At 38.3% G+C, this 24330-nt stretch overlaps 1 protein-coding gene across 5 annotated transcripts in view; it reads left to right on the forward strand.

Annotated features, from left to right (window-relative positions):
• Positions 1 to 24330, forward strand: part of LOC137283766 (nucleolin-like) — a 123758-nt gene that overhangs the window by 32422 nt on the left and 67006 nt on the right. For 3 of the 5 annotated variants that reach the window (XM_067815443.1, XM_067815444.1, XM_067815445.1), the window contains exons 2-7: positions 4083 to 4184; positions 6882 to 6932; positions 13398 to 13686; positions 14297 to 14440; positions 20182 to 20299; positions 20687 to 20838. In XM_067815443.1, the coding sequence (XP_067671544.1) occupies positions 4083 to 4184; positions 6882 to 6932; positions 13398 to 13686; positions 14297 to 14440; positions 20182 to 20299; positions 20687 to 20838 (856 nt within the window). The remainder of the gene's footprint in view (positions 1 to 4082; positions 4185 to 6881; positions 6933 to 13397; positions 13687 to 14296; positions 14441 to 20181; positions 20300 to 20686; positions 20839 to 24330) is intronic. The other 2 variants (XM_067815446.1, XM_067815447.1) reach the window with 2 other exon arrangements.

A 24330-nucleotide genomic window follows, 5' to 3' on the forward strand; every position in this document is an offset into this window, starting at 1 on the left:
TGGGGTGAGAGTGACGTGCTGGTGACGTCACAATGTGGATACCTGAACCCAGCTCCAAACAACGAAAACTCACTTTTGACCTGGAGACTACCACTGGCAAAACGCCCACCGAGCCCAAAGCGGTACATCTACCGGCACACATCATGCCTGTGTATTGAACTTTTCGCAAAGGAGTTTTCTCTCTACTGCAAACCCACAGACACACACTCCTATTTGCTGTACACTTCATGTCAAACTAAACTCACTCACTCACTCACTCACTCACTCACTCACTCAAGATGAGGGTACTTTCACTGAAGGGAATCAACATCATAGGAGTATTCAGACAGGGCAATGTGATCAGAAGTAAACACATCTGGAATTGTGAATCTCTCTCAAATGTCAAAATTCACAGAATGGCCATGGCAGTGAAAATTTCCACGTCTGATTGTAGACAGGAGAATGCTGGCTGGTTTCTTCAATAACCCAAGTTGCTTTGCTGTAGATGAAATAATCATTGTCCTCATGGAGCCATCGTCTGAAATAGCGTAAGTCTGAAAACTACAGGTAGGAGAATGACTGGCACTATTTTCAGCATGATGCCTGCTGGATTGGTTGGCTGATCCAGAAACAGTTGCTTGACTTTGGTGTGCTGGAAACTCTCTCTGATGTGATCATTTGCATCTTGTAGTGTGGTGAAGTGAAGTTTGTTACATTTCATGCACAACTTCTTTAGGTTATACTGTTTAGCAGTATGAGTTCGTCCACAGTTCCAGCATCTGTGCTTTTCTCTAATGGGGAGGCGGGCTTCGTTTCCGGAGCACAACTCAAAAACCATGGAATATTTTACTGCAAAACTTGGTAGATATGTGTGGCAGACCCCAAACCTTTGCCTTTTGCTATTTACAGGTTTTTGTAATTTATCATTCTCTAGGTTTCCATGGAAACGTTTCGGACTTCGTCTCAAAATGGAGGGATGGGCTTCATTTCCAGAGCAGACCTCAAAATCCATTCTTTGTTATTCAGCAAAACTTAGTAGATGTATTAATCAAAAGCTAAAATGGTGCCTTTTGTTATTTACAGGTTTTTGTGATTTCTCAGTTTCCGTGGAAACGGTTCAGACTTTGTCTCAGAAGTGCGAGGTGTGTTTCGTTTCCGTAGCACATCTCAAAAAGTTCCTAATATCTGTCAGCAAAACTTGTAAGATATGTGTAGCAGACCAAAAAATTGGTGCCTTTTGCTATTTACAGGTTTTTCTGGGTTTCCTTGGAAATGTTTCTCAAATTGGAGGGATGGACTTAGTTTCCGGAGCACAGTTCAAAAACTTCTAAATATCATTCTGCAAAACTTGGCAGATATGTAGGGGAGACCCTAAAGTGCTGCCTTTTTCTATTACAGACTTATTACTGATTTATCATTTTCCCAGTTTCCATGGAAAGAATTCTGACTTACTCAAAATGGAGAGGTGGGCGTCGTTTCCGAAACAGAACTCGAAAACTATTCAAGATCTTACAACAAAACTCAGTAGATATTTGAATCAGACCACAGAGTGGTGCCTTTTTGTATTTACAATGTTTCGGCATTTTAATTTTTCCTGGTTTCCATTGAAACAATTCTGACTTAGTCTCAAAATGGTGGGATAAACTTCGTTTCCAGAGGACAACTCGAAAACCATTTGATATCTTTCAACAGATCGTGGCAGATATATGAGACAGATCTTGAAGTCTTGCCTTTTGCTGTTTACAGATATATGGCATTTATATTTTTCATGTATTCCATGGAAAACAATTCAAACTTAATCTAAGAAAACATCAAGTAACTGTCATATGATTTGTCCTTTCAAATATGTTGGGGCCGGGGGGATATGTCATCTTCTGATGACTTGTTTGTGTTACCCTGCTTAACAAGTCAAACCCAAGCTGCAGTTATATAATCTTATTGTATTTTCCTTACCCCAGCTTAATTACATACAATGGCAAGTGGTCAGTGGTTAGCAGAGCTTCTTAGCTTTATGGTGAGCAGGTATTTAAAGTATTGTAGATTAACTTCAGATGTATAAACATATTTACAGATTATATATAAATATGTATATAATAATATATAAGCTATTCTCACCACACACTCATAACATGCTGTCATTATGAACAATTCTACAGGGTGTGGATAAGATTCTTTTTGCTCTAACATTCCTAGATTATTGGCTCAGAAAAATACAGCTGCTGTTGTCAATACAAAAATCTGGCATCTACAAAATTTGTTGTGATTGTGAAGAACATAAAATTTCACTTAAGTAATGTGATCTCAAATCTGCCTTCTCAGAACACATTGACAACAAACCAAAACACTCTATCAGCTGACAACACACTGAAATCCTTGCTTCCATTGGCAAAAGAAAACTTTGAGAGTTGATTGGCATAAGAAAATTTGTGCCTTGGATTAACAGGCGTCAAGGAGTTAATCTCCCTAATGCCTCAGCGGCCTGGTGTATCACCAAGAAATCATAGACTCTCCAACTCTGAAATGTGTTTTACCACTCAGCTTGTCCTCATTGTAAAAACATATCAAGTCACTGCATTCTTTTTTCTCTCACTTTATTTGTTGTACATAGCACATTGACATCTCTTTTCATTTGTTCATGTATACTTAATTTCATCTCATGCTTCCTATACATCAGTATATATGCTGTATTGTTCACTATTGTTATCCATTACTTGCCGGGGGATATAGTCGACGCCTTGTCTTCAATATTTTTTTACCAAACTTGATAGATATAGTAATCTCAGCCTATAGTTGTGCCTTTTGCTATTTACAGATTTTTGGCATTAATTGATTTTTTTGTTTTTCCATGGAACATTTAGGTGTTAGTCTTATGGTGGGGTGGGCTTCGTTTCCGGAGCAGAACTCCAAAACCGTTTTATATTTTTCTGCAAAACTTGGTAGATATATGAATCAGAACCTAAAGTGGTGCCTTTTGCTATTTACAAGTTTTTTTTATCTATTATTTTCTCGGTTTCCATGGAAACGTTACAGACGTTTCAAAAGTGAGAGGTGTGTTTCTTTTCGGGAGCAGAACTCAAAAGCCGTTCAATATTTTTCTGCAGAACTTGGTAGATATATCAGTCAGAAGCTGAAGTGGTGCCTTTTGCTATGTACAGGATCTTGTGATTTGTGATTATTTTCTTCCCATGGAAACGTTTTGGACCTAATCTGAAAAGTGAGAGGTGTGTTTCATTTCCAGGGCAGAACTCCAAAACTTCTGAATATCTGTCCGTAAAACTTTCTAGATATGTGTGGCAGACCCCAAAGTTGTGCCTTTTGGTTTTAAAAGTTTTTTGTGATGTATTATTTCCTTGGTTTCAATGGAAATGTTTCGAACCATTTCATATCTTTCAACAGATCTTGGCAGATATATGAGACAGATCTTGAAATGGTGACTTTTTCTGATTACAGATATATGGCATTTATATTTTTCATGAACTCCATGGAAACAATTCAAACTTAGTCTGAAAAACAATGAGTACCTCTCAGATTATTTGTCCCTTCAAACGTGTGGGGGCCAGGTGGATATGTCATCTTCTGATGACTCTTGTCATTATCCACCTAAAGAAGGGGCAAGAACTAGCTCAGAAGCGTCAAGAGAAACAGATAAAGAAGTTGTTATCCATATATTTGTCTCATATTACTACACCAGTCCCTAAATGCCTTTGAAAAATGTTTACCTTGTCTGACAGTCAGGAAAAATTTCAATCTTGTCTTTCCAGTTTGGAGGAGAATATGAAAGTAGTTTGTCCATCCATCATTTTTTTCACCACACTGGCCACATGTATAGATCTAATGGTGAAAATTGGAGCCTATTGATGGTTTTGGATTTTAAGAAAAATCATCACAAAGAAACACGACTTCTAAGTACTAGATAGAAGAGGTTTCGTTCTAAGCATGTGCAATATTTTATACATGCGTCTTCATTGATATTTCAAATATATCAAATATCATGGATTACAGCTGGCATAGTATTAACTTTGACATTGTTTTATGTTTTTCTCCGAAACATTTCAAGCTCTCAGAGGCTCACTGTTACTCTTCAAACTATTCTGTCATTGTAGACACCTCAACCTCACAGACTTAAAGGAGGTGTTTTGAAAGCAGCCCCTAAATCGGCTCCAGCTTCAGAGAGAAAGCCACATTCTAAGACAGAAAAAGACAAGGTATGGACATCACGCACAAAAGCATTTTGTTATCCCCCCGGCATGTAATGCGGGGGTATATAGTTCACGCCTCCTCTCTCTGTCTGTCCATCTGTCCATCCATCCATTCGTCCGTCCATATGTAATTTATTTTTTTTCCCAGAGCATAACTCAGAAATGTTTTTTTTACCAAACTTGATAGATATAATAATCTGAAGCTATGATTGTGCCTTTTGTGCCTATTTACAGAGTTTTGGCATTTATATATATATATATTTTTGTTTTTCCATGGAACATTTTGGTGTTAGTCAAATAGTGGGAAGGGCTTCATTTCCGGAGCAGAACTCAAAAACCATTCAATATTTTTCTGCAAAACTTGGTAGATATATGAGTCTGAACCTATAGTGGTGCCTTTTGGTATTTTACAGGTGTTTGTGATTTATTATTTTCTCAGTTTCCATGGACACGTTTTGGACTTCATTTCTGGAGCACAACTTGAAAACCATTTCATATCTTTCAAAAGATCGTGGCAGATATGCGAGACAGGTCTTGAAATGGTGACTTTTTCTGATTACAGATATATGGCATTTATATTTTTCATGAACTCCATGGAATCAATTCAAACTTTGTCTAAAAACACAATAAGTAACTGTCGGATGATTTGTCCTTTCAAACATCTGATGACTCTTGTTCACAAATAATTTTTGCTTCTAATTGCTACAATTCATCCATTTATTCATTAATTCATTCATTGCAAAGTTCCAACTTATACAATAAAATGGCTGAGCTGCTGTTAAATGCAGCTGAAGTTGTGCTTTGGAGCATGACAAGGCACACACACTAATTAGAACAAATGGTAAAGAGAGCAAGCGAGTGACTTATCCCTGTTGTAGATTATCTCTGACCTAAGTACAAAATGTTCCATTTCTCTATTTCCAAATCTACGCTTTTAATTTTATTTTTTATCCCCCATTCATGTAGTGCGGGTTATATAGTCGACACCATGTCTGTCTTTCTGTCCATCCGTCCATCTGTCCGTAATCTTTTTGTTTCCGGAGCATAAGTCAAAACCGTTCATTATTTTTAGACCAAAATTGATAGATATAATTATCTTTACCTATGTTGGTGGCATTTGCCATTTACAGAGTTTTGGCATTTTTTTTTTTTTTTCCATGGAACATTTTGGTGTTAGTCTAATGGTAGTTAACTCAAAAACCGCTCAGTATTTTTTCTGTAAAATTTGGAAGATATATCGATCAGAACCTAAAGTGGTGCCTTTTGCTATTTACAAGTTTTTGTGATATAGTATTTTTTTGGTGTCCATGGAAACGTTTCGGACATAGTCTCAAAAGTGAGAGGTGTGTTTCCGGAGCACAACTCAAAAACCATTCTATATTTTTCTGCAAAACTTGGTACATATATCAGTCACAACCAGAAGTGGTGCCTTTTGCTATGTACAGGTTTTTGTGATTTATTATTTTCTCTGTGTCCATGGAAACGTTTCGGACAGTCTGAAATGTGAGAGGTGTGTTTCGTTTCTGGAGCTCATCTCAAAAACTTTATAATATCAGCAAAAGTTGTTAGATATGTGTGGCAGACCCCAACATGGTGCCTTTTGCTATTTACAGTTTTTTTTTATTTATTATTTTCCCGGTTTCCATGGAAATGTTTCGGACTTAATCTCAAAATGGAGGGATGGGCTTCTTTTCTGGGACAGAACTCAAAAACTATTCAAGATTTTTCTGCAAAACTTGTTACATACATCAGTCAGAACCTAAAGTGGTGCCTTTTGGTGCTTACAGGTTTTTGTAATTTATTCTTTTCTCGATTTCCATGGAAACATTTCGGACATAGTCTCATAAGCGAGATGAGTGTTTCATTTCTGGAGCACATCTCAAAAAGTTCCTAATATCTGTCAGCAAAACTTAGTAGATATATGACCCCAACGTGGTGCGTTTTGCTATTTACAGAGTTTTGGCATATTTATATTTCCCTTATTCCATTGAAAAAATTCTGATTTAGTCTCAAAATGGAACTATAGGCTTCGTTTCCAGTGCACAACTCGAAAACTATTCAGTATTTTTCTGCAAAACTTGGTAGCTATATCAATCAGAACTTATATTGGTGCCTTTTGCTATGTAGTGGTTTTTGTTATTTATTATTTTCTTGGTTTCCATGGAAACGTTTTGGGCATAGTCTCAAAAGCGAGAAGAGTGTTTCATTTCTGGAGCACATCTCAAAAAGTTCCCAGTATCTGTCAGCAAAACTTAGTAGATATATGTGTCAGACCCCAACATGGTGTCTTTTGCTATTTACAGAGTTTTGTGATTTATCATTTTCCCAGTTTCCATGGAAACGTTTCGGACTTAGTCTCAAAATGGAGGGATGGGCTTTGTTTCTTGAGCACAACTCAAAAACTATTCAAGATCTTATAGCAAAACTTGGCAGATATTTGAGGCAGACCACAAAGTGCTGACTTTTGCTATTTACAGAGTTTTGGCGTATTTATTTTCCCCTTATTCCATTGAAAAAATTCTGATTTAGTCTCAAAATAGAACTATAGGCTTCGTTTCCAGTGCACAACTCGAAAACCATTCAGTATTTTTCTGCAAAGCTCGGTAGCTATATCAATCAGAACTTAAATGGGCTTTGTTTCCGGACCAGAACTCAAAAACCATTCAAAACCATTTTAAATCTCTAAACATTTCTCTATTACAGATGCCTAAAGTTTTGGAGTTGAAAGGAGCGCTATTTAGAAATCAGGAAATTGTAAGTAATTTTTGTAAATTGTTAGATATGTGTGGGAGATCCGTAAGTGGTGCCTTTTGCTGTGAACAGGTTATTTATCATTTTCTCATTTATCATGAAAATGTTTCAGGCTTGGTCTCAAAATGGAGGGATTGGCTTCGTTTCCGGAGCAAAACTCAAAAACCATTCAATATTTTTCTGCAAAACTTGGTAGATATATCAATCGGAACCTGAAGTGGTGCCTTTTGCTATGTACAGGTTTTTGTGATTTATATTTTTCTCGATTTCCATGGAAACGTTTCAGACTCAAAAGTGAGAGATGTGTTTCATTTCCGGAGCAGAACTCAAAAACTTCTGTCTGCAAAAAAGTATCTGTCTGCAAAACTTGGTAGATATGATAGCACCCAAAGTGGTGCCTTTTGGTGTATACAGGTTTTTGTGATTTCTTATTTTCTCGGTTTCCATGGAAACGTTTCAGCCTTAGCCTCAAGATGGAGGGATGGGCTTCGTTTCCGGAGCAGAACTAAAAAACCATTCAATATTTTTCTGCAAGACATGGTAGATATATGAATCAGAACCTTAAGTGGTGCCTTTTGGTATTTATAGGTTTTTGTGATTTAGTTTTTTTCTTGGTTTCCATCATTCTCTTCCCACAGAGGTTACTTGTCATATCTTCCTACGAACATCTGTTCTAATACGGCCATACTTCGGGGTTCTCATAAAATACACTAGAGGCAAAAAATGGCAGCAGATTTATCTCCCTTATTTTCTTTCCAATCAGAACACATGTTACATCGACCTAGATTCAACTTGACAAATGCAAGCAATGTGGAGAAACAAATATGACATGACACGAGTTTTGTCTAGAAGAAACATTTGAGTATCGCGCTCAGGAAGAGGTTCTAGTTTTCACGATGCATCCGGAAATTACCGAGATCTTGTGAACGATCACTTTTGAAACAAGGTCGCTGATTGCACTACTAAATCTGATTGCCTCTAATCACAAGTCTTGAATACTTGCACCATGAAAGGGTCGTATTAGAACAAAGGTTACGTAGGAAGATATGACAAGTAACCTCTGTGGGAAGAGAATACGTTTCTATGGTTTCAGACTTAGCCTCAAAATGAAACAGAACTGAAAAACCATTCAATATTTTTCTGCAAGACGTGGTAGATATATCAATCAGAAACTGAAGTGGTGCCTGTAGGTATTTACAGGTTTTTGTGATTTCTTATTTTCTCGGTTTCCATGGAAACATTTCTCACTTAGTCTCAAAAGTGATAGGTGTGTTTTGTTTCCGGAGCCGTTTGGAATTTACAGGTTTTTGTGATTTATTATTTTCTTGGTTCCATGGACACCTTTCGGACTTTGTCTTAAAATGGAGGGATGGTCTTCACCCGCCTGTCCGTCCGTAATCATTTTGTTTCCCGGAGCATAACTAAAAAAACGTTCAATATTTTTAGACCAAACTTGATAGACATAATAATCTGAACCTATGGTTGTGCCTTTTGCTATTACAGATTTTTACAGATTTTTGGCATTTTTATTGCTTTTGTTTTTCCATGGAACATTTTGGTGTTAGTCTAATGGTGGGGTAGGCTTCGTTTCCAGAGGAGAGCTAAAAAAACGTTCAATATTTTCTGCAAAACTTGGTAAATATATCAATCAGAACCTAAAGTGGTGCCTTTTGCACACATGAAGTTGCATTGCTAGTCAAAAGAGTGTTTTGTACTGTTTGCAGTACAAATGACACAGACTTTGTAAACACTCTGATTGGTCCACAATCAGCTCAATGAAACTCTGGGACTTTAATATGGTTTAAACATACTTTTAATGCATCAAAACAGAAACCTTGATAGGTGAACAAGCCAAGTGTCTTATATAAATGCTGTTTCAGTACATTGTTCCAATAGCTAAATACATAATTGGAAGAATTTGACAAAAAAAAAAAAATAATACTGAGACAAAATAACACACAAATCATTGAATAATAAATAGGTTCGTTATGATGTTGGTAATGCCTAGTAACGAAATGAGCTGCCGCAGAAAATCAAGTTATATTATGAGGTGACTGTTAAGTAAACCTAAATGCACCAACACAAAAAATGAAGACAAAAGTCAGTGTGGAGTTAAATGGGTGCAGTGTGGATGGCGAGGACAGGAAACCGCACCAAAGCATGTAAAGCCTGCAAGGTCTAACAAAGCATTTACAGACCCGCACAGGTGTGCACAAGTTGCTCCCCCTTGGCATGGCAGCCCAAATGATGGAAAAACTCAACACTTTCCCCCTGCAGAAGCAGCAGGTGGGAGCTTTGTTCTCCCCCTGTAGCATTGGGTACCAAGTATCCAGGTAGATCGAGCATGCAAGGTGTAATGAACAGAGTCTATTGCGCCCTTGCGCCATGATAGTTAAAACTGACACACTGTTCCTTAAGCTTGTGGGTCTGATTGGCGCACTGTAAAATAATTTGACTCATATCAATCAAAACATACCTCTCCAAGCGTTTTAATATTTACAACTTATTTTCTCAATTTCGAGTGATCAGTCAGCATTCGTAATCCCTGCAGTGCTGTACGTGCTTTCCCGCATCTGATGCGGTGCCTATAGTCATGCTTTTTTCAAATTTCATTATGAGTTGCATCCCTTACCAGTCTATTTCTGTCTATATTGAAGGGAGGTGACTGAAGTTGAAAAGACAGGGTTCAGTTATCGAAACAAAATGTCAGGTGAAAAGTCGTCTGCTGCTGTCAAACAGCAGGCATGAATTTATTCGTTTTTCGAAATAAAAAGATCGAAAAATGACAGACAAAATGCCGAAACCATTGTGAAGTCAAGTGATGACAGTTCTAATTCACTAAATGAAACGGAAGCATCTAAAGCCAATGAGACACCGACCGATGTTGAAACTGACAGCAAAACATCAGTCCGTTCATTCCAAACAAAGTGGCAAGGTCTGAATCCTTGGGTTCAGTAATAATGAGTGTCAAAACAAACTGACTTGTACACTTTGTCTGAAAAATGAAAAACATAATGTTCTCACTGATGGAACTGATAATTTCTGTACTTCCACGCTCAAGAGACGCTGATAGTGCCGACCATAAACCTGCCATGCAAGCTGAATCGTTGAAGGGACAAATGAAAATGGCAGTGAAAAATGTGCTCAGTAAAAAAGGAAAGGCAGCAATTCAGTCTATGAAAGTAGTTCTTTGAATGGCAAAGGAAGCCTTGCCCATGCAAAAGTATCCCAGTTTGATGAATCTTTTGAAAGAACTGTGTTGTCTTTTCATTGAAAATTTAAAGATTAAGGAAGGCAGTGGGTCAGGATATACAACATACACCAGCACACCAACAGCTAACAAAATGGTGTCGGCTCTGGCATCGGTTATAAGGAGAGACTTGGACAATAAGCTTGTCCGTTCTGCGTTTGTTAGCGTATTGACAGATGAAAGTATGGACATCACCTTTCACTAAAAGGTAAAGGTGTATGCAACTGTGATTGACCCAGAGACATTTACTGCACCTACACATTTCATTACTAATGTCAAACTTCAACAGGGTACAGGATCTGCAATAGCAGAGACACTTACAAACATAATTGATGAAAAGAATGTATCCCCCTAGTTAAATGTATGGGTTTTGGAAGTGACGGGGCATCTGTCGTGACTGGTGTGGACAAAGGAGTTACTGGACTGTTGCACAAAAATCCCATGTTGGTAAATTACCACTGCATAGCGCACTGTTTAGGATTGGTTTCTTCTCAAGCTGCAGAAAATATTCCAGCTGTGAAGGATTATAGTGAAACATTAACCTCCATGTTTTATTATTTCAAGCATTCTTCCAACAGGAAGGAGTCCTTGAGAGAGAGATACAGATCCTTTTGGAAGAGTCAACACTTAAAATGAATGAAGTTCATTCTGTACGATGGTTGGCAATCTATAAAGCAGTTGAAAATGTGTACAAGTGATTCCCTGATGACATTTTCCCCAAACATCTCTTTGATACAAACTGACTTCCAATTTCATCTGATACCTACATGACAAGGACGGAGTACTGTTAGTTTCTCTGCCCTGTGTGTCTGTTGCCATCACTCAAGTTCCAGATGCTCAGTTCCAAATCTTTGATTCTGAAATATGTTAATATGTCTCAAAAAAATTGTATCAAGTATACAGACTGCCATTTCTACTACCTCGCTCTCACAGACCTTTCTTCAAAACAACAAGTACAAAGTTTAAACAAAGATTGCAGCATTTCAAACAAACAGTTATGGGTGATCATATGTTTTTTTTAATTCTATTTTAAACAGTGCCACTGGTTTGCTTATCATTCACAGTTTTAGAACAACACAGATACCTGAAATATGTGTTTATGCAAATTGTTTGTTTTCACAGTGGCCATTACGTGTCGGAAGGCCTTATTCATTCCTAATCAAGCACTTCCGGTTACATTGTCTGGCTGCCAGCTAGGCAGCTTTCTTCATTGGCATATTTTTTTAAGACTAAACAAGGAAATAATAGCACTGGTGGATGTAGTTCTAGTCTGGTAGTAATCATGCCTTAGTTGTGCATGCAACAGTAAATAAAGCAAATTACTATCTTTTTTTTTTCAGATTTTCTGATGCATCGATGGTATGACGACTGATCCAGTTTGATCCCATACCTGTGTTTTTTACCTCAATATTCAGTTATTATGTCAAGAAAGAGTGTGATGTCTCGTAATCTGTTATATTTAAACCACATATTTGATATGTTGGAATCTGTAAACTAAACCATCCACACTTTACCATTGCACATTTTACTAAAGGTATTTAGGTACCCACACTTTTTAACTTAAGTATACTGCAAATGCTATGTTACTAATGCAACAGTGAAGTTCCATTCACATCCGCAAACAACATCGACTCCTAAGTGTTTTAGGCAATCACAATAGCATGCAATACAGCGATCACTACTCCATTGCTTTGACCCATGTTTGGGTCATAGATGAAAAAATCAACCGATAACACGCTAATTATATATTACTTTTATCTTGCACAGTGGATTTGTCAAAAGGTAGGGCTTATATTTGTAGAGCAACTGACGCATACTGAATACACCCACATTCTGTGATTTTGTGTAAATACATTGAAGATTAACTGAAAAAATGTTGATTGTATTTTGAAAAAAGAATTGTGGACAGCATGTAAAAATTCGTCAGGTGTCCAATTTGAAGATCTGCCACTTTGATAAAAACCCACTAAGGAAAGACATGTAACAGAACAGGTTTTTTGTCAGCTGCAGGTGAATAGCATATCGTTGGATTCCATCTTGTGAATGTTGATGAATACGTTCCTCAAACAAAGAGAAAGCCTAATGGTTTGGCTATAACGTTAGTTTGTTTTAAATTTGATATCTACATTTTGCTTTTTTTATTTTTCTTGTAACATTAAAAAATTTCAATGCATTTCAATTTTCTTTTCACTATGAAATTCTTCTAGGCATGAAGGACAAGTCACAGCTGGGGCAAATGTGTGTGAAATATTATTTACTTAAATTTTATGTACTCTAGAACATATTTAGTATAATTGTATAAATTAGCTAAAAACAGATTTGTTGTGGCTTGTATTATGTTGCTGTGACAAATATAATTCTGCCCCAGAAAGTTCACGAACATATTGTATTTTTGGTACAGTTATGTGCAATGTGCCTACCCACTTCCTGTTACTTGTATCAGTATGTACCACGTTGAGAAATACAACAAATGGAAACTGAAACCCAATGGAGCCTTACTCAGTAATTCATATGTTTACGGTTTCTTCAAGTTTCCCAAACAAAACCCAAAAGAGACTGAGTAGAATCTTAAGTTTCCATATGATTTCATTTCTGTTGCCCTGAAATTAATATTGTTTTATGTTACAGTATCGTCTATTTGAATTCTGGTGTACAGAAAGTCTGAGATCACAAAGTTGAAAATAGCACATAGGCAGTTTAATGTATGTTAATGGAGGTTTCTGGATATATGCGTATGGGGTCACATTTACTTTTCTACAGTCATTTCATTCAAGATCTGACTAGTAGAAACCATCAATGATGGAAAACAGTTGTTGTATGCACTGGAAGAATGATACTTTCCTGTCAGTTTCTGTTTCTGGAAACTAACCTTGTTGGTTTTCATCAGTGTCCAGATGCTGAAACTAATTTTGATTGTTTCACCAACAGGAAATTGTCGGAGACCAACAATAATAGTTTCCGTCAATGGAAGATGATTCTGACATTACCCAGTTTCTTGCAGGTTTCCGGAAATCTGGAAACCTGGTTATTTTTGTGTGTGAATACTTATGTTCACACACCTGTAGTTCCTGTTTGGTAAGTTGCTATTGGAAGTTGTATTTGGGTATGTTATCATGTTACTCTCCTGTCAAATGCATTTGACAGCAGCAGCAGCATTGAAAGTATTAAAACAACATTTTCAATTCATGTAACACTGCTTTGTGTTTTTATTTATGCAGGAAAGGAATAATGGGAGTTCCACAAAAAAAACAAATGAGACTGTGGATGAAAATGGACAGTTGTCAAAATTGAAACATTTTCTTTCTCCTCCACAAGATGATGATGATGATGATGATGATGATGATGATGATGATGAAAGAAGAGTTGACATTAATGAAGATGATCTGGACAGTGATGACAGATTAAAAGATTTCAATGACGATAGCGATGATGATGATGATGATGGTGATGATGATGATAATGGTGGTGGTGATGGTAACAATAATGACGATGACATTAGTGACGAAGGTAATGAAATTTTTTTTAGCTCTGATTTGTGGTTTTACAATGCTTTGGAGGTTATAATCCAAGGAAACACTTTACCCTTAAACTTACAGGGGTTGCACAGTTGCTGTAATTTGCGATTCAGGCTTAGGGGTTGTACCTGTGTGCTTACCAGAAAACTGGGGGCTTGATTCCTGGTTTGTCCCTGTTAAGTTTCTGGGTTTGTTAGTGCCATATGCATGCTCTTCCAGTTTTGGTAAATATCTGCTTGTTGAGTCATAGCTATAAACTGATTATTACATTTTGACTAGTACCCATGAAGATTCGGAATGGAATTGGTTTTTCAGCAACACATTCTTGCCACAAAAGGCAACATATTATTGTATCCTATGTGCATAGATCTAATGCTCATGCTGTTGATCACTTGAATGTGTGGTCCAGACTCAGTTATTTGAAGGTCAGCGTCAAATTGCTGAAATATTGCTGAGTGACATAAAAATCACTCATGCCAGTATTTGGAGGGAGCTGTTAAGAGGGACAGTGAGAAAGTTTCGAGGCATTGAAGAAAATGAAGAACTGATTCTGCTTTAATGGCAGGGTTGACTATAGGTAGTTTTTGTTTTTTTTCTGACAGATGTCAGTCATCATGTCAATGTGAACATCCAAAAAGGAAAAAAAAGAAATAACTCTACTTTGGAACAAGTAGGGAGCAAAGTGGAGAAACAGCAAAAACAGCTACTGACCATAATGAAGACAAGTAATACGTCTCAGTATACAGGTCAGTAAACACAAGGCATTAGAAACTGTAATATGGTCGATCAGTTTAAACACATGCACTGTTGCAGCAGCGTCAAATCGACAGCCACACTGCCCTAAAGAACTTAATAAAATTAAAACATATCAGCACACTCCCTACACAAAATTTATTCCTAATTATAGTTTAGACTCTAGTTTTGTTTTATGGCTGTGATTACTCAGAGATGGGTTCTATGGGTTTCCACCAGTTTCCTCCTAGACCAAGATAATAGAAATTCAGCAGTTTCCTTTAGTGATTTTGAGTAGCTAATCCAGTCTCAACAAGTGACTGTCCATTATTATCCCCCCGGCATTACATCCCGGGGGATAAGGTCGACGCCTCGTCTGTCAGTCCGTCTGCAATCATTTTGTTTCCGTAGCATAACTCAGAAACCGTTCACTATTTTTAGACCAAACTTGATAGATATAGTAATCTCAGCCTATGGTTGTGCCTTTTGCTATTTACTGATTTTTGGCATTTATGTTTTTTTGTTTTTCCATGGAACATTTTGGTGTTAGTCTGGTGCGGTGGGCTTTGTTTCTGGAGCAGAACTCAAAAGCCATTCAATATTTTTCTGTAAAACTTGGTAGATATATCAGTCATGAGCTGAAGTGGTGCCTTTTGCTATGTACAGGTTTTTGTGATTTATTGTTTTGTTGGTTTCCATGGAAACGTTTCGGACATAGTCTCAAAATGGAGGGATGGGCTTCGTTTCTGGAGCTGGTGCCTTTTGCTATGTACAAGTTTTTGTGATTTATTATTTTCTTGGTTTCCATGGAAACGTTTCGGACATAGTCTCAAAATGGAGGGATGGGCTTCGTTTCCGGAGCAGAACTGTTCAATGTTTTTCTGTAAAACTTGGTAGATATATCAGTCAGAAGCTGAAGTGGTGCCTTTTGCTATGTACAGGTTTTTATGATGTATTATTTTCTCAGTTCCATGAACACGTTGCTGACTTCGTTTCCGGAGCACAACTCTAAAACCATTTGATATTTTTCAAAATATCTTCGCAGATATATGAGACAAATCTTGAAATGGTGATTTTTTGTGATTACAGATATATGGCATATATATTTTTCATGAATTCCATGGGAACAATTCAGACTTGGTCTAAAAACACAATTAGTAACTGTCAGCTGATTTGTCCTTTAAATATGTTGGGGCTGGGGGGATATGTCATCTTCTGATGACTCTTGTATTGATGAGGTGGAAGTTCCTGTTCCCTGATTCTGTGTACCATGTTCACATGCTGGCAATCCAAAAGCACAGCTGTCTGTCACTGTAGATGATCACAGGTTGTCACAAGCAGACTTGGCCAAACGTTTGCATAACACTGATTGACCTACATACCCTACCCAAGTGACAGGCCGACCCATGCATGCGTGCGTGTGTGATAGAGAGAAAGAGAACTCCACAGTAACCATCACATCCAGTCAACTGGGGAGGTATCAATAACTTTGTGATACATTTTAAAAACCCTGCACTCATAGCTGAGTATTATATTTTATATTTTTTCTTATCCTGACCATGCTAATTGCTTATCTCTTCTTCCCTGGTGAAGGTAGTGGAACACCTGAAATCCCTTGAAGTTCCCTTCTAGATAGAAGCTGACATAAAATACACTCACCCATGCGTAGCCTCCCCTTTCCCGCGCTCTAGGCCACATGACCGGCCATGCTTGTCACTCTCTCTTTTCGCCCGTCGTGGGCGGCTGGAGGAACCTGAGGGTCCAGATACGGTCCAGATACTTGGGCCTTTAAGCTAAATTCTGCTTGTATACGGTATTTGGATTTTTATATGAATTATGTGTTATCAAATTTGTCATAGTTATGTCATATTAAGCATGTATTTCTTAACTTGAGACTCAGTCCCGATTGATGAAATCATGTCTACTATGTAGTTTGCGGCTGTCGACGGTTGATCCTCATTTAATTGCCCAACGAGCAAACCCATATGTTCTTCTAATAATCGTTGTAAACTTTGCATAGACTTGCCTGATTCAGAATTTACTCTCTATACACGGTCTGTTTATAGACGTGCTAGGGACAAGCAACAGCGGTTGCATTGGTCATGTCTAAAACAAGTGATTTTAATTCGGATAATTTGTTAACTACATCTACTGAGATTCATTCCAGTGAAATGTCTGGCGTTTCTCCGGGGCTATGTTTGGGGTCCGGTGTGTCGTCCCCTGTATCTCAGTAGAGATCTTCCTCAGAAGCAGGGCCGTCTCAACCGAAGAAGTCTAGGTCATCAAAGAGGACATCATCTTCTTCAAAATCATCGCAGAAATCGTTCAGAGAAGAAATCATCCCTCTACATGAATGATTTATCCACTGTTGATTCTACAGGTAGATACCAACCAACACAGTCATTGAACGGCATACCCCAACGGCATCTTCTACACCTCTAAACCCGGAGGAAAATCGTCAGACAACACAGACTTCGTCAACAGTAGACAACTTTACAGCTCAACCGTCACTACAAGCTACTTTTAAAAAGGAGAGACTCATCATCATCGTTGACTACAGCTCGGCATGAGCACTCACGTAGAGCGGCACTCAAGCCAGAGGATGAAGATGACGTGTATGCACACACTCGAGGAAGATCGTCGTCAGCGCCCCCCTCTTCACGTCGCAGTCGAGAGAGAGATCCAACCATGCCAAGTGGGTGCACCTGTTTGGGTGAGTGCACTCACAGGTCTACTCGTCAATGAAGAGGATCTTTTTCAGTCTCCCTAGCTCCAGTCCCGACAGAGAGATCCACCTATGTCGAGTGAGTGCACTCGCATTCCTCTTAGCCGTGGACTCTTATAGGAGGTATTGTCAACACGGAATGAACGTTTCACTCATGGAGGCATGAAGATAGACATTATTGAGCATCGTCATCGGAGGAAGCCCTATTTTCGGACTCTGAAGTTACTTCATGGATCACAAATGGACTTGACTTAGCTTCACCATCCAAGGACTCTAATGAAGCTAATACTTACATGATGAAGGATGACGACATTGATGCACTTATGTTCTCGCTGTTACCTCCGATATCTACGATTCCTGAGATGTTATCTATGGCAATTGCAGTCAGCATTCAACAACCATCTCTTTGTAGACACGTCTCTCAAAGGATTAGGTGCCCATCTAAACAAGAAGGTTGCAGCAGGAATCTGAAAGAAGGAAGATTGCTCTTCCCATCAACCAGTTTCAGATGAAAGTGGTGATGCACGTTATCCATCACTGGTCGACAACACTGAAAGACAAGCTACTGATGATCTACACAGACAACTCACCAATGGCTTTCTACATAAACAAGCAAGGGTCAATGAGATCGCCATCTCTACTACACCTGGCATTTCAACTTTTTGACATGGTTGACAGTCTGATTGTCCAAATGAAAGCATGTCGCTTTTTTTGCAGTACCAAGAGTCTGCAACATCATGGCAGATGCCTTATCTCGTCCTCTTTGTCCATCAGCAACAGAGTGGATACTGCATCGAGATGCGTTTCAACTAATCAGCCAGACTTTAGGATCACTGCAAATAGACTTTTTTGCAACAAGGTTCAACAAACAGACAACAACCTTTGTATCACCGGTATCAGATCCGTTAGTCCGGGTAACAGACACTGTCAGCATCACGTGGAAAGGACTAAACGCATTCACGTTTCCCTCCCGCCGGTGCTGCAACCAAAAGTCATGTAGAAAAGAAAACAGATCGGGAGGCTACAACGGATTTGGTCGCGCCTTACTGGCCAACGAGACATTGGTTTCCAGCACTCATAGAGGAGTTAGGACACCCAACACTACAACTACCAGATTGGGAAATTTTCTCTTCCATCCCCACGCGAAACAGGCACACAGCAACCCATCTGCATTCCGACGTAATGTGTGGAACGTATCAAAATCTGTTTAAAATACAGAGCATACTCGATGAGTGCAGCGAAAGCAGTTACCTTAGCCTTACAGAAATTCACTTGCACCCTTTATGATGACAAGTAGAAGCGGTTTGAGACATATACCAAGAAGAAAAGCTTCACGGGGATGAAGACAACATATGCACAGCTCATCTGGTTCTGCGATGGGATTTTCTTGCAAGAAATCAACTGCCACGTCAACTGGATTGACAATTCCACATACTGGTACTATCTTCAATCCCTGGACCCCATGAAACTCAAGATTTATCATTATGTCCAGTCAGATCATTGAAGATATACATCGCACGTACCAAGTCTAGAAGGCAACGTTGTAACGGGATCGGGTGGTCAGGCTCACTGACTTGGTTGACGCATGTCATCGGTTCCCAATTGCGCAGATCGATGCTCATGTTGTTGATCACTGGATTGTCTGGTCCAGACTCGATTATTTACAGACCGCCGCCATATAGCTGTAATATTGCTGAGTGCGGCGTAAAACTCAACTCACTCACTCCCCACTATATCTACTGAGACACTTACAGAAGTACCCTGCATCATTATCTCAGTGTGAATCAGAGCTGTTACTTTGAGAGCCAATAAAGCAGCAGGATTGGAACCTCCGCAAATCTCCAACCTACATAAAGTCAGAGCCTTGGCCTCCACTCTAGCACTAGCTCGCTATCAACTTTGATGGAGGGCTGCTTAAGGAAGTCAAACACGATGTTTGCCAACCACTACCTATGAGACATAGACATGGAGGATGTCTCTAGCATTCATCAGTGTGGGCTTCTTATTGTTGTTCAGCAACTAACAGTTCTACAAAGGCCGTGAGTTCACTCACCCGTTTTATCACATGACTTGTGGAAGCCAGTTCTCTGCAGAGTATAATGTGTAAAGTCCATGCACACGTCTTAAACAGACTAGCATGAGTGATTGTGACCCTGTACTTATAATGAAGATACTTGTACATGAAGAAGGGTAGCAACTAGTCTTGATTACAATATCTCGACAAGTAGTTGTGTCAGAAACTAGCAGGATGCTACTTACTTTCGATGTCACACATTCCAGTCAGCAAAACCTTCAGCTGAAGATAAGTTCGACTGGATGTGATCCCCCTAGAATCTATAATGAATACTGGAAGAGCAGGACCATATTATCGCCATTACAAGTTCCCGTTTTGGTGGGGGGGGGTGGGGGGGGGGAATTATTGGATGTAATTTTGACAGCCAGCAGAATCCAGCATGGCCTGACCCACCGCTGTTTCCGTCGGATTCTGTAAGCAATTAGCATGAGTCAGGATAACGAGAAATATGTAATTTTTCTGAATAAAATTGATATTTTATACTTATCCTGACTCATGACAAAAGCCCTCCCAGCCACCCAGCATGGGCAAATTCCTATATTCGCATGTTGGGCGATATACAAAGAGTAACAAGCATGGCCTAGGGCGCAGGAAAAGGGAGGCTACACATGATTTTATTTTTTGATTGAGGAATGTTAATTTTTATTTCTTTTTATTATTCTTGGAAAGATAAGGCAGGCGGATTCTTAAAACAAGAAATAAAATTGGTCTGGTCTAATCTTAAGATTTTATTGTGGGATGACAGCTGAAATACAGCACAACATGCCAACTTTTTGAATTTGAAAGTTATGATTGTTTGAAACATATCTTGACTCAAATCACCTCACTAGATTAAGCCTTACGTGCTTATTCTAGCCAAGAACTTTGTTTACACTTCAAATAACATTTAATGAGAGTTGTTTGTGACTGTATGACTACTAAGGTATCTTCGTATGATGCACTGGTTTCTTTAATAGATGAGCAGACAATATTTGTAAAGAACCTTCCAGCAGATACTACAGAGAAGGATTTGAAAAAACTATCAAAGGACATCATTGAAATCAGGCTCAGAATTGCTCTCTCAGGGAAACGTTCGTAAGTTTTAAAGTAGACATTCTGTGTGCTTGTATGTTTACCTACATAGTAAATTTGCTAATACTTTTGCTAATTTGCCTGAAAGAATTGAAGACATTATGTAACATCAGAACAATTTTCTGTAGGCATTTTGTCACTGATACGTCCATGAACACACTGACATTATTCACTGTAAATTGTCTACTTACTCATGAAAAATGGGAAATCACTTTGCGGATCATGATAACTGCAAATACTCAAAGGACCCTAATTTGTTCAACAGAATCATGTTCAATATTGCCAAAACATTTGGAAAAAAACAATGGAAATCATTGTCATAAAAATGTTATTTTGGAACTGAGTCTGTGATATGTTTCCGTTTAAGGTTTATTATTACTGAACTTTTAGGTATGCCTACTTAGTGTTCCCATCAGAGGCCATTGCGGAGAAGCACTACAAGTTACTTCAGCACAAGACTTTGAATGGCAAGAATGTCATAGTTGACTTTGTGGGCAAGAAAAGTATGGTCAACAAGAAGATGTCTGCATCAAAGCAATCAGGTACTGTATAGAATTAAAGAGCATACACCGCTTCCCCATGAATTTTAATGGTTTTGTCGGAATTCAACTACTTCAACATGGATTCTGTCCACAACATGTAGATTTGCTTATTAGGCTTGTTAAGGGCTTGTTTATGACCTTCATTATTTAATATGTTCCATGTTTGTGTAATCAGTTGCAGTTCAGTGGCTGATGATACCCAATAGTGCAGTGGCTAAGGGTGGCTAAAGCATGAGACTTTTCTAAGTCAAACCTGATAGAACAAATTTTTGGGGTGAACAATTTTTGGATCCAATTTTATGAAAAAATCCAAAATGGCTTCAAAGACAGATGCCAAAAAGAAAGATTTTTGATTCCAACACTGTGTGACTGCACCGTGCTGGGGATTATCATGATAAAAGATATTTTTGGTGTGTGCCCATTGTTTTGAGTCCATTTTCCGAAAAACCCAACATGTTGTCCAAAACGACTGCCAAAAATCGAGAATTTCCAGCTTGATCACTATTTGACTTTTCCCCACTGTGTTAAAAAAAGCAGGAAGCCTTGCACAGTATTAGGGAACATAGATTTTAAAACATCATCATCCTTTGAATATATTAAATTTGCAAATGCATTTTGTGCAATTTGAAAAAAGACTGACATGTTTTTCATTACTTTGTGCGCATTAACAAACATAACCAAGAAAATTTTTGACACTAACCATTAATTAGGATATTTCAACTAAAAATTTTTTTAATCATGATGTTCCCCAACAAAAAAGGTTTTTTCACTGTAATCCATTAAAGGAAAGTCAAATAGTGTGAGAATTTGAAATTTTTGATTTTTGGTTGCCATTTTGGATGCCATCTTAGATTTTTCAGTAAATTGGAAGAAAACAAGCAATGACACCACCAAGATATGCTTTATCATGATGTTGCCCAGCACTGTGCAAGGTTTTCTGCCGTGATCCAGCAGGGAAAAGTCAAATAGTGTTAGAATTTAAAATCCTTTATTTTTGGCGGTCATCTTGGATCGTTTTTGGAAATGGACCCCATAAATGGACCCTAAGCCACTGCACTACCAGTGACATGGAAATCTACTGATTAAACTTAATTTCTTCAGCCTCGCCAAATTTCTAAAGCATAGTCATTATGTTGTGAAAAGTTAATTTCTGATAACAGTTGTCATGATACTTTTCCAAACATATATTTTTCTGAATGTTGTTACATTCACATGGCAAACATATGTTTGATTTTGACAGACCTCTGTAATGCTATGAAATATTCATCAGTTACAATTATTTGGTGAATAAGTTAATTCGGGTGAACCAGTATACCATGCTGTTAGTAGAAATGCAGTATTATGCCTTTGCTTCATTATTCTGTAATACAATCCAAAAAGTTGGTTTTATCGGTTTTGTACCATCATATAAACCTTAAATAGAATGTCTAGAATCTGAGTCATTTTGTTGAAATCTATGCATTTCTTTGCTAGACAGTTGCAATTTACTCGTAAGTAAGTTTGTCATTGTCTTTAGTCATCTACCTACGAATCAGTAACTGGGTTCCGTTTTCAATTATTATAGTCGATGCTTAGCCTCTCAATCTGTACGTCCGTCCGTCCGTCCGTCCGTAATCATTTTGTTTCTTGTGCAGTACTCAGAAACCGTTCAATATTTTTAGACCAAACTTGATAGATATAATAATCTCAAGTTATGATTGTGCCTTCTGGTGTTCACAGATTTTTTGCAATTTTTATTTTTTTTATCCCCTCGACATGTAATGCGGGGGGATATAGTCGACGCCTCGTCCGTCCGTTAATCGTTTTGTTTCCGGAGCATAACTCAGATACCGTTCAATAGTTTTAGACCAAACTTGATAGTTATGATGATCTCAACCTGTAGTTGTGCCTTTTGCTATTTACAGAGTTTTGGCATTTTTATTTTTTGTTGTTGTTTTTCCATGGAACATTTTGGTGTTAGTCTAATGGTGGGACAGGCTTCATTTCCTGAACAGAACTCAAGAACCGTTCAATATTTTTCTGCAGAACTTGGTAGATAGGTGTTGCAGACCCCAAAGTGGTGCCTCTTGGTATTTACAGGTTTTTATGATTTATTATTTTCTCGGTTTCTGTGGAAATGTTTCAGACTTAGTCTCAAAAGTGAGAGGTGTGTTCCGTTTGCAGAGCAGAACTCAAAAATCATTCAATATTTTTCTGCAAAACTTGGTAGATATACCAATCAGAAGCTGCATTGGTGCCTTTTGCTGCTTACAGGTTTTTGTGTATTCTTAGTTTCTGTTTCCACGGAAGCGTTTCATACTTAGTCTCAAAAGTGAGAGGTGTGTTTTGTTTCCAGAGCAGAACTCAAAAACTTCAGCAACCCATGCTTGCGATAAAAGGTGACTGTGCTTGTCGTAAGAGGCGACTAATGTTCAGACTTGGTCTCAAAAGTGAGAGGTGTGTTCCGTTTGCGGAGCAGAACTCAAAAATCGTTCAATATTTTTCTGCAAAACTTGGTAGATATACCAATCAGAACCTGCATTGGTGCCTTTTGCTAGTTACAGGTTTTTGTGACTTCTTAGTTTCTCGGTTTCCATGGAAACAATTCAGACTTAGTCTCAAAAGTGAGAGGTGTGTTCCGTTTGCGGAGCAGAACTAAGCAGACCCCAGCATGGTGCCTTTTGCTATTGACATGTTTTTCTGATTTATTATTTTCTCCATTTTCGTATGGAAACATTTCGTACTTAGTCTCAAAATGGAGGGATGGGCTTCATTTTCCAGAGCAGATTTCAAAAACCGTTCAATACCTTTCTGCAAAACTTGGTAGATATACCGATCAGAAGCTGCAATGCTGCCCAATTGCGCAGATCAATGCTCATGTTGTTGATCACTGGATTGCCTGTCCAGACTTGATAATTTACAGACCGCCGCCATATAGCTGGAATATTGCTGAGTGTGGCGTAAAACTAAACTCACTCACTCACTCACTTGTGATGTATTATTTTCTTGGTTTCCATGGAAACGTTTCGGACATAGTCTGAAAAGTGAGAGGTGTGTTTCGTTTCCGGAGCAGAACTGAAAACCTTCTTAATATCTGTCCGTAAAACTTGGCAGATATGTGTGGCAGACCCCAAAGTGGTGCCTTTTGCTACTTACAGGTTTTTGTGATTTATTATTTTCTCGGTTTCCATGGAAACGTTTCGGACTTTGTCTCAAAATGGAGGGATGGGCTTCCGTTTCTGGAGCAGAACTCAAAAACAATTCAATGTTTTTCTACAAAACTTGGTAGATATATCAATCAGAACCTATAGTGGTGCCTTTTGCTATGTACAGCATCTTGTGATTTAATATTTTCTCCGTTTCCATGGAAACGTTTTGGACCTAGTCTGAAAAGTGAGAGGTGTGTTTCATTTCCAGAGCAGAACTCCAAAACTTCTTAATATCTGTTAGTAAACTTGGCAGATATGTGTTTCAGACCCCAAAGTGGTGTCTTTTGGTTTTTAAAGGTTTTTG

Source organism: Haliotis asinina, chromosome 5 (genome assembly GCF_037392515.1).
Source record: "Haliotis asinina isolate JCU_RB_2024 chromosome 5, JCU_Hal_asi_v2, whole genome shotgun sequence".
Lineage (NCBI taxonomy): Eukaryota > Metazoa > Mollusca > Gastropoda > Lepetellida > Haliotidae > Haliotis > Haliotis asinina.